Source organism: Cololabis saira, chromosome 12 (assembly GCF_033807715.1).
Source record: "Cololabis saira isolate AMF1-May2022 chromosome 12, fColSai1.1, whole genome shotgun sequence".
Taxonomy (NCBI): Eukaryota; Metazoa; Chordata; class Actinopteri; order Beloniformes; family Belonidae; genus Cololabis; species Cololabis saira.
In genome coordinates, this window is record NC_084598.1 from 22,356,074 (window position 1) to 22,367,789 (window position 11,716).

At 39.7% G+C, this 11,716-nt stretch overlaps 1 protein-coding gene across 2 annotated transcripts in view; it reads right to left on the minus strand.

The window, feature by feature from the left end:
• The window catches only part of si:ch211-117c9.5 (sodium- and chloride-dependent creatine transporter 1), a 17,633-nt gene extending 9,179 nt beyond the window's left edge, over nt 1-8,454 (minus strand). The window contains exons 1-5 of one of the 2 annotated variants that reach the window (XM_061736015.1): nt 7,927-8,454; nt 6,410-6,712; nt 1,622-1,702; nt 1,188-1,524; nt 755-887 (exon numbers count right to left, since the gene is read on the minus strand). In XM_061736015.1, the coding sequence (XP_061591999.1) occupies nt 755-887; nt 1,188-1,524; nt 1,622-1,702; nt 6,410-6,712; nt 7,927-7,957 (885 nt within the window). In that variant the 5' untranslated portion in view covers nt 7,958-8,454. Of the gene's footprint in view, nt 1-754; nt 888-1,187; nt 1,525-1,621; nt 1,754-6,409; nt 6,713-7,926 lie in introns of both variants that reach the window. The other variant, XM_061736014.1, reaches the window with a different exon arrangement.
• Nucleotides 8,455-11,716: the final 3,262 nt, after the last annotated feature.

Sequence of the window (11,716 nt, forward strand, 5' to 3'; positions counted from 1 at the left end):
AATAGCAGGGGGTTTTTGGCAGACCTTTTAAGAAGTTAGATTTCGTCAAGATACGCTGAGAAAGCAACCTCCCGCTACCTAGTGAAAGCATCTGGTCCCAGCTTACTGAGTGCGGTAAGAGTGAGTGGTGAGAAAGTACATACTTGTCTTGATCTAAAATGAACACGGGCAGAAAAGCCCCTTTGCAGCCCTCGAACATCTACATGGTGGAAAGTTGCTAATCGGCTTACATCTGGCAGGCTCAGCCTCTTTCATTATTTTCTCCCGTCGCTCTCTAAGCTGCGGCTACTCTGGAGCATTCCAATAATCAAACCCGAGCCACTACCACATGTTTTAAAAATTAGGATCCGTTCATTGTGCCAATGAGAGACAACAGATCTGAAATACTGTGTAGAAGTCGCCCATTTCCTCTGATTTTGTAAAGAATAACATAATAAAAAAAGCTAAATCGAGGGATCAGTAAAAGATTATGGCCTTATTGAAAAAAAAGAAACTACAGAAATGAGTAGGCGTTCCAAGAAATCGCGTGTGCTCATATTGTGTTTATACTGTTTCCCTCACACTGTCTTTATTAAAGCTGATTTGGAGTCAGAAGGCAAATTGCTGCAATTATTTCAATCATGCACGAAACCATGCAAATATTAGTCTGCACAATATTCAAATTCCACCGATAGATACTAATCTGCCCTTCGTAAAAACTAAACAGACACTTGACATTGCGTGTTATGAAATGTGCCGCCAGAAATGGCTTTACCTTGCCAGTAGACTTAACTCCTTTCCACATGCAGAAATAAACAATGATCCAGACGGCTATGAGACACAGCACCATCTCGTAGCTGATGACACCAGGCTCGTGCAGCCCTCCAGACAGACGGAGCACTTTACGTCTAGATGGACACACAGATCATACCAGTTTAGACTTACAAAAGCTCAACATCTTCAATCGCACCAAATACATATTCAATAAGCAAAGTGAGTCAAATAAGGTTTGCAAATATAAAACCAATGAACAAACCCTGAACACAAGTCATGTTTTTCAAACTCACAAAAATACAGGAGTATTAGAATAATACAAATAAAAATGTATAGGTTATATCGTTTATCAATAAATTTAGCTGGATTTCTTTTGTTTTTTTACACTGACATTTTTATGCAGTCAAATGTATTCAAATCAAAAGGAAACATACTCCCAGAACTCGATTACTGGGGAGCGCATGCCCTCGGGTTCCACACAGCTACTGTTGAGGAAGAGGTAGGATGAGGACAGGTTGAGCGGGGACAAGCTGGGCAGGACATTTGAAGGGGGGGCAGCAGAAGTTGGCAGAGCAGGCGGGGCAGCGCTGTGGTTGTAGCAGATTCGTCTGAAGTCCTGCGTACAGTTGGGGGTGTTCCAGGGGTGTCCACAGGTAGCCCAGGGCAGCGGGTTCGTAAAAGAGTGGAAGAGAAAGTAGAGTCCCCACACTAAGATCATGACATAGTAGGTGTTGCAGAAGAACACTATCACCATCGAGGCCAGACCCAGACCTGGTGGAGACACGGAAATGTGTAACGATGTCACTTTGATGATCACGTGTTTTTTTGCAGAGAACCAACAACAACACAGCGGCAGCGGCACAGTTACCTTTAAAGAGGGGTGCGATGTTCCAAGCAGAGACTCCTCCCTGCTTCATGAACTGGCCTAGTGCAATCTCCAGGAAGAAGACTGGGATGCCCCCGATGAACACAAACAGCATGTAAGGTATCAGGAAAACCCCTGTAACACCCAACGCACACATCGTATCTGAACTCAAGTGATTAGAAACTCTGTTTCAGGCTGGAGATGGTGCCTTAGCCTGAGCATGTGTGCAATAACTCTAAAGAAAGAGGCTGTTTATAAAAATAAATAGTGAGAGCAACATATTTTCCTCAAAGTTTGATGGTGTGAGTACGACAGAGTATTAGGGCCAAACTAAGACTAAAAAAATGGGAAATTACGAGAATAAAGTCATAATATAATGAGAATAAAGTCGTAAAATTACGAGAATAAAGTCGTAATGTTGCAAGAATAAAGTCGTAATAGAATAAAGTCATAATATAATGAGAATAAAGTCGTAATATTACGAGAATAAAGTCGTAAAATTACGAGAATAAAGTCGTAATATTGCGAGAATAAAGTCGTAATATTATGAGAATATAATTTATGAGAACTTTAACAGGAAGAGCTTCTTCTCCCTGTGTTAAAATGAGGAATATTGAGCATCTTGTGAAGTTATATTTATATATTTATAATATATTACGACTTTATTCTCGTAATATTATGACTTTATTCTCATTACATTATGACTTTATTCTCGTAATTTCCTTTTTTTTGTTTTTTTGTTTGGCCCTAATACTCCGTCGTATGTGAGTGAGTTTGAAATGATATGAATTTAAAAATATGAGTTCATATATTTTCCCTTTTACAAACAGAAATAATTTGAATCGATTTTCATATCAAAATTATTCCTCTTTTTTCTTCCCTTTTTTTCTTTCCAATTAAGGATTTATTACGCGTGTGCTGAAGCCATGTTATTGAATTAACACTGGAACTGACAATAAATGTGATTCAAAAACCCTCTCTGAAAGTTGGACACAAGCAGCTCAGGCACCAACGCAGCTCATTGTATTCAAGCATTTGATGCAACAAACAACAAACAATCACAAGGAGGAGGACTCAACGAAGGACAAAAGAGAGAAACTCTGCGACGAGGACGGACAAGGCTGTAGATAAGCAGTGCATTGAAATTCTACGTGGGAGATGACCACATTGTGTCCCGTTCCAGGACTATTTGGACATATTTGGCAAGTACTGCATGGTCCTTAAACTTCAAAAGCTGAAGAGATGGATAAAAAATATCAAATTGAGACAAGTGGAAGACAAAATAGAAAAAAAAAAACGCTGATCAGTTGAAGAAAAATGCATAAAAATCAGCTCGTGGCCGTTTCAAGCACCTAACAGAATTGCAAGGACCTCGTTTTATCAATAATATAACTGAGTAATGCCATCAATGTGTGCAGATGGGTGGGAGCCACATGAGCAGCTATGACGCAGAACAGAAACAGGCCAAGAAAAAAGGAGGGAAAGATGGGTAGAGAACAGGAGAGGCAGGTAGGAAACTGGGACAGCAAAGCGATAGAGAGTCTATGACAAAAAAAAAAGAAGAAGACACGTCAAAAAGTTAACCTGGTACACTTAACATGCAATGATGCTGCTGCGTGAAAATTCATGCTTCATTCATCTCATGATTCTTTATGTTGTTCTCTGAGAGCAGAGGGCTGTAGCCATATAAGGGAACATTTGTGAGCGGGAGTCTAAGAGAGAAAGGGAAGGGGGAGAGCAGGAGAGATGTTGAAAGAAACGGAGAGAAGAGAATGGAGACTGGTGCCAATACATCCCAGAATATCAGCCAAATCATCAATGAACTGCATTCCTTAAGTAAATCCTCCTTAATCATAAGTGGAAAGGACACATCTGGGCTAGCTTTGAGTTACATATATACAAATAAGATTTGAAAGACATTATTTCCATACTTTTACAGTTCAGTCATCTGTCCACTGTTTGACTTAAGGTTTTTCTCCCAGTAGGGGAGTTTTTACCTGCCATTGTTTATGTAATAATTGCTCGGGGGTCATGTTCTGTTTCTCTGGAAAGTGCCTAGAGATAACTCAGGGTTTATACAGCAATCTTTATGTTAAATTTAATACCAATTAAATACCTTTTTCACTACCTTCAGATTTTTAAAAAAAACTGTCCCAACATTAAGTGTTAATCACGGACCTTTTAACATTAATACAGATTTTGAACTATAGAACACTATACAGAACAGATTTATCGACTTATTGATGTTAACCAGATGTTTCACATTTATTTCACTTTGTGAATGACAATAAAATAGAGTGCTTAAAATGTAAAAGGTAAAAAATAATACCAATTTAAAAAAAAATAATACCTCTGACAGTGAATTTAACACTTTTAATGGCCTTAAATTTGGCAATTTTCGTTTATCACTTTTTAATACTTTTTAAAACCCCACGGAAACCCTGTAACTTGTGTTGTAAAAGATAAAATATATAAATAAAATGTAATTAAAAATTGAATTGTGTGTTTCAGCAACAAGCAGGTGCCGCTAAAAGCTCCAGCTCCTATCTGACAGCTTTGCCATGTCACAAGGTGTACTGTGGGTCGGTCAAGGGCATGAATACTGTCACATGATGTCAGCTTGATATGAGGAGAAAGGGATCGGCACAGTCACATAAACAGTTATTGTTTAAAATGTGTGTATGCCTTCTTATCAGTACTGGAGGAGGAGGGGAGAGAGCACCTCTGCATACCTCATGAGCGCCGGGCAAAGCGCGCACAGGGGGTGGTCTGTGTGAGGCAAGCCATTGTTATATGATACGAGAAGGTGGGTATCGGCGCCACTGGTCACAAGACTCACTCACACATGAGGGAGAGGGAGGGCCAGATTAAAACACGCACACACCGGTTGACTTGAAGTAAACACATCATAATAAACTGAAAGGAGTGGGCAGGGACTCAAGGCTCAAGTCAAGGCCAAGAGCTACAGTCAGATGGTGTTACAACTAGGCACGGTGACAGATTCAAAAAGGGGACATGATACAGCATAAACGACCTGATACAGAATACCAATGAGAACAGGAAGAAAACTCTTGTGCTAGAACCATCTGGGAAGCAAAGGGCAACTATAATAAATAGAGTCACGTGGGGAGGTGCAGCCTCTGAGCTACGTGTCCACAACCATGTAGGCCAAGCTTTGCCTGCCAATAAAGTATTATCTGTCACGATGCATTCACTGCCCACCCTCTATCTCACGGTGTCTGAAGCTTAAAGAATGTCCCAATGTGATTCACCAGTCATGGGAAGTCGTATTTATTGGAAAAGATTCCTGTATAGTAGTGACAGCAGCTGTCAACATTTTTATCCGCATATACGTGGATGTTTTATTTTAATTTAGGAGTTCTACACAGTTCACGAGTTTAAGAGTTTAACACAAATAGCCTTGCTTATCTAATATATCTGTTAAGTACTGAGTGAAAATAATCTTCGACAGCAACAGACGCCGCACAGTTTGGTTCGGCACACTGAAAATGGAAAGTCACCGCCACATTAAAGTTTGTAAGCTCCAAACTGTTTCCTGTGGCAGATGACACATCAGGTGAGCTTCAGAGCTTCACAGCTACCACTAAATCCATCATCATCGGTATATGCATTCAAATCATACTTTCTGCAGATGATGCTACTGCTTATGCAAGGATTTTAACAGATGACGTTGGACCATAACGGAGGGGGGTCAAGCACCTCGATGAGCGGCGTCTCAAGAGTCAGCTGACAACAGCAGACTACTTTTACAAAGTAGAGCATTTACTCATTCCTTTTATTGCACATGTGCAAAAGTGCATTTTGTTGAGCACCTGTTACCTGAGAAGCATGAAAGGGACATGTACTGTCTTAAGGGACGAGAGCAACATAAGTGATGACAACAAGCAGTTGCATGAATCACAGACAGATGAGGTCTCATTAGGAATGCAGTGACTGCAAAGCAAGCAGGTACACAGCAAGCACTGCATTTTCCATGTACACCATTCAGACTGTTCGGAGTTGAAATTAATTAACTCCTGTACAATTAACATGTAAATTTACAAGTAATTCTTACAAATAAATCTATTATTCTCAGTAGAGCCATCTCTTAGTTACTTTACAAACACTAAAATAATTGATCAAAGTCAAATGAGGGAAGTGTCAGTTGCTCCAAATTATTCCTATTACTTAAAAATTAAAAAAAAAAGGGTATTCCTGCACTCAAAAGGAGCTCTGCAGGACAGCTTCTGAGCTACATTAGAAATGGAGGGCAGAAAAAATTAGAGCTGAGAAGGAAAGTTTCTGGAAGCAGTAAATTCAGTAAGTTTGAATTGGGTCTAGCTTAAAATGTTACTATATACACAGTCGCTCATCAAGTTGGAATAATCTTGTTTTCAGAAACATTCCTCTTGTCATTTACAATCATTTTTATGAGGAAAAGGTTAAAGCATATTTTATCCCAACATTATGGGCGACGGTGTATTTGCTAACTTTGTGCGTTGTAGCTTAGTCAAGGTCGTGTTCGTCTTTCTAAAAACTTTATAGTCAAGTGAGCAAACTCACCTAAAATAAAACATTAGCATCAGTGTAAATATTGTAATAGTAACATTAAAATGTTACTGTGTCCAAAAGGGATTATTCATTTGAATCACATTGAATTGAAAAAAAGAAAAAAGAAATCAGCCCTGAATATCAATAAAGTCTCCTTTTTTAAAAGAGGTGAAGATAATTTCAAGAGGAACTTTGAAAGTTGGAAGGAGGTTGATTTCTGTGCAGACAAGACATGCTCACCTCCTCCGTTCTTGTAGCAGAGGTAAGGGAACCGCCACACGTTGCCCAAGCCAACTGCAAAACCCACACAGGACATGATGAAGTCCAACTGTCTGGTCCACGTTTCTCTCTCGACGGTCGTTCCTGAAACGGACCCGTTGACAGTGACAGCTGCAGCCCCATCCTGCGGCTGCGGCGGGCCGGCCCCTCCACCCTCGCCGCACCCGGAGCCCACGCCGGGCACAGACACCAAGGGGCGAGCCGACCCCACACCCTCCTCCTCGGACAGTGTCCCGGCCTCCAGCTGGGAAACGCTGATTTCACCTGCACAGAGAAAGAAGAGATGAAATGAAGCAAAAGGATGAGATGGAAAGAAAAAAAAGACATCTGTGTGACTCATCATACATCAGTGCTGGAGACAGCTGAGCCACAGTGTCTTTGATCCGACTGAATGGAAACAAACAAAGGCTGTACGCTTTTCATTCATCAAAAATATGCCTGTTATCAATGTGGCCGACCGTCAGATACCTTCAGAAAATAGTTAGAGGACCATATACATTCACACGCTCTGTTTTGTACAGGTTTAAACTCCTCACATTGTGTTGCAGAACACTCTCCACGTCATTCCCATCCCTCCCCCGATGTTCATTCTTTCCGTCTCCATCTCACAGACAGAGTGATTAGTGTGCTGCAGCACAACACAGCAGAGCTTCGCCTCGAGGTTAGTGTCCATGTACATGTGTACATATATATACATATGCTATATATAGACCGTGAAACAAATGCAATGCTGTGTTCATTCATTCAGGGCATTCCATGATATTGATGTCAGCCGGTCTATAACAGATGCAAAGCAAGGCAGATGCTTTGCATGTATTAGAGTAGTCTGGGGGTGTGTGTGAAAAGGCAGGGGCAAAGGCTGCTGGTAGGATGTACTACTTCACAAGAGGATGCCTGTGGTTTCAGCTCATTTCTATGAGGAAATTTGATTACTTAATGTTTATCAAAGAAGATCATTTGTCAAGTTGGGAATAAATGAAGCATGTCTTATTGTGAAACAAAATGGGGTTTGTGTCGACGTGAAAACACAATCCAAATACGTCGGCAGCACGCCTGCAGGCTGTGGAAGTGTTATTACACAAACAGGACAAGTCTTTCAAGCACAATGAACACACTTGCACATGTGCATTCAGGGGGAACTGCAGCTGTTCAGCAACCATAGCTTTGAATGGCTGGAAGCTGCTCAGAATCATATTATTTGTTAATAATAGTATCTCTTGCATGATGTAATGAGCAATAAAGACTGCAGCAGGTTAAAGAAGCGGGTGCATATATATATATATATATATATATATATATATATATATATATATACATATATATATATATATATATATATATATATATATATATATATATATATATATATATATATATATATATATATATATATATATATGTGTGTGTGTGTGTGTGTGTGTGTGTGTGTATGAAAATGTAACATTAAGCAAGCAATGAAATACCTATCTCAGACTCACCTTGGCTGTTCTCTTCCAACTCAGGTGACATATTTTTGGGTTATTAGTGGAAGAAAAAAAATTTAAAGAGCAAACTGATTTTTTTTTATTTTTTTTTCAATGGATTTAACGAATGTGAAATTTAAAGAATGCCTGGTTAAAAAAGGCAGCCTCTTCAGAGATGCAGCCACGATATACACACTGCCCCGGTTGTCTTTGAGGTTTTCAGTTTGTTATTTCTTCCTCTTTAAGATATTCTTTTTTTCTTTTTAAAAAATCGCAGTTTGTATATCACACGATGGAGCCCTCAGCTCAGCCAAGAGATGGAAAATTTCACAGAGCAGCGCGGTCACACTAGCCGTGGACGGAGGAGATTCAAAAGCAGTCGACGAAACACTTGAATGTAAGCCTGAAGAATCTCATGGATGACTGTTAGATGAAAATTATACTACGCCTTTGGAGTAAATAATCTCTCGATTGTTTGATTCAACAGCCCAGTCAGGAGTCCATTATCCTTGCTGCAGGATGCCGCGGTTCGCCGTCCGGAGAATGTGATCAGCTTTGCTGAGCGCTCCGTTCAGCAGCGCTGCCTCCCGGAGCCCCGCCCCTCCCTGCAAGCCCCGCCCCCTCCCAGCAAGCCCCGCCCCCTGGGCTGAGGCCCCGCCCCCTCCCGGCGCCGGTGTTCTGCTGCTTTGCCAAAAAATGCTACCTAATGGTTTTCTACCTTTTGTAGAGCTACACTTTTACTGTGTTTTACTCCCTAGCAGGGGCGTCAATTGGGTATGGCAAGGTATGGCAGCCGCCACACCTTGGCTTCAAGGGTTAAATGTAAATGTTTGTTTTTTTAAATACATTTATGGAATTACTCTGTCTCTTTGTATTAATTATTCTATTACTTAATACATATAGAATAACTACAAATGCAACCCAGAACAACATGATCGATTTCACTAGTTATTTTACACTGCAAAAACTCAAAATCTTAACAAGAATATTTGTCTTATTTTTAGTTAAAATGTCTCATTTTTAGTCAAAAAAAATCTCATTACATTTAAGACAAGACTCAAAAACAACCATTTTCACCTGTTTCAAGTAGAATTTCACTTAAAATAAGTAGAAAAATCTGCCAGTGGAACAAGATTTTTTTTCTTGTAATGAGAAGATAAATCTTGTTCCACTGGCAGATTTTTCTACTTATTTCAAGGGAAAATTTACTTGAAACAGGTGAAAATGGTCAAATAACAAGTTACTTTTCTGGTAATTACTCTTGTTTTAAGTGTAATGAGATTTTTTGACTAAAAATTTGACATTTTAACTAGAAATAAGACAAATATTCCTGGTAAGATTTTGAGTTTTTACAGTGAGCGAGACTGCATTTGAAAAAGTTCCAATTTTCTTGACCACACAGATAAGCTACATAAACTTCTGTGATGAGGATTTGCTGGACGTGTTGATTGATACTCTAGTTCAGTTCTGTGACTCGTAACCTTGCCATACCTTAGCTTTGACTGAATTGACGCCACTGCTCCCTAGCCCACTTTTTTATCCCCCAAGTGATCCTTGTCGCTTGCCAGGCCGTCATTGTAAATAAGAATGTGTTCTTAATGACCTGCCTGGCTAAATAAAGGCGAATTACTGAATGAATATCAAATAAAGCGATAGAATTGGTTTTTTTTCTCTCTTTATCGTATAATGTTCACAAAATGTAATGCAATTCATGTCATGGGTAGTGTATTTTGAAGGATCAAATACTCAACATCCCATATTATCAATTTTACATCGTGCAAGAAATGATGGGCGTGGCAATCAAACTTTGAAAATCCAGTGTGCGCATGCGCAGAACCACAAAGTAGCATTTCTCGGCAGGTAGCAAGGATTGGCAGAGCACCGGCCGACCGGATTGGCTCCTGCGTTTCCCTCTGTTTGACTCAGCACCAGCACTCACTCAAAACCAGGAGCCGGTTGGGTTTATATACGTCCTTGACCTGAAAACACTAACATAATTACATATACATATACAATCTTTCCATGAAGCTTAGTCAATGCAAGACCGGATGTATGATAGGTGATAGTCTTATTAAAGGGAAACTATTAGGGCATCTAATACCTATTTTAAACAGGCCTTGAATGTCTTAAAAACAAGCTTTTGATTGTTTTTGCTAAATAAATTAGAAATTCAGCCTCTGAGCCATGTCTTTATCATCCCATTCTCTAACCTCATTATCTATGTGGGATTCTGAGTGGGCGGGGCTATGAAAATGAGGCTCTGTGCTGATTGGCTGCCTGAATGACGCGATACACCGCTACGAAAAAATGGTGGAAGCTCCGGCCGCCGGAGTTGTTGTTCCGGCCAGAATTAGTTGTGGGCGTGGTTTCACGCATCGGAGGCCAACCGATGCAAATCGCGCCCGTCGTTACGTATCGACGGGAGCAGAATCTGAACGGCTCGTAGAAGCCACATCACACTGGATGGCACATCCGGCCGGCTGTACAGACACTGCAGAATTTGGTTGCTTTCCTCCTTCTCTGAGTTGTCAGGCTGAGGGGAGACCACTTTATATATGTTAAAGCAAGAAAAAACATGTTTTTCATAATAGGTCCCCTATTATGTACCAGCAGGTCATCATATATGCTGATGACCTGGTCATCATGTCTCCATACAGTGCTGGGCTACAGCAACTGCTTAAAGTGTGCTCTAGCTATGGAGTCCAGTATGACATTGTGTTTAACCCTAAGAAGAGTGTTATTCTGATTGTTAAAGCTAATGAGGATCAGAAACAAAAGTTTCCCCCATTCTTACTTTCTGACCGCCCCTTAGATGTTGTTAAGAGAGTACGGTATTTGGGTCACATCATAAATGAGGATCTATGTGATGATGATGACATCCAGCGTCAGTGCTGTAAGCTTTATGCTCAGGCCAATATGCTTACCCGTAGATTCCACATGTGCACAGCTGATGTTAAAGTAAATCTAGAGCCTATTGTACACCTCTTTACACAGCTCACCTTTGGTGTAATTATACCACCGCCGAGCTAAAGAAGTTGCAGGTAGCATATAATGATGCGTTCAGGATCCTCCTTAAGCTTCCAAGATGGACAAGTGCAAGCACTTTATTTGTTAATTGTTATGTCCCCGCCTTCCATGCTCTGCTGAGGAATTTTATGTTTAAATGTATGTGTCTCCATGAGTCAGAAAATTGTCTAATAACTGCACTCACTACCATCAAACGGAGTGATACAAGGTACACATATGGACTATAGAAACATTGGAACAGATGTTTGCATGTATTTTAATGTGTGACCTGTAATTTGTATGTATTTTATATGGAACCTTTTGAGTCTGTAATAATAAAGTAATAATATTTTCTAATATATAATTCCAATAACACACCTAAAGACTCCTTTAGGAATCCTACTGATGGAACTGGCAATGGCGGAAGAAGCTTTTACATGCATTAAGCTCCTCAAGATAAATACAATTACTAATATAGTTGATATAGTTGACATGTAAATGCCCAGCATGACAAAATCTACGTAAAAGGGCTAATAAAAGTAAAAGAACCCCTTTGATCTCAGTGAAAGAACTATTAGCTTTATTGTATTGTAAATAGGGTTTGATGTGACATTACACATTGCACTCATGGAAAATCTGCCATGTTTGTGGCTACATGCTTGGTTCTGTATATCAGAGGTAGAGGTTCTATATCTATCTATATCTATATCTATATCTATATCTATATCTATATATATATATATATATATATATATATATATATATATATATATATCTATCTATATATATAAGAAATCAT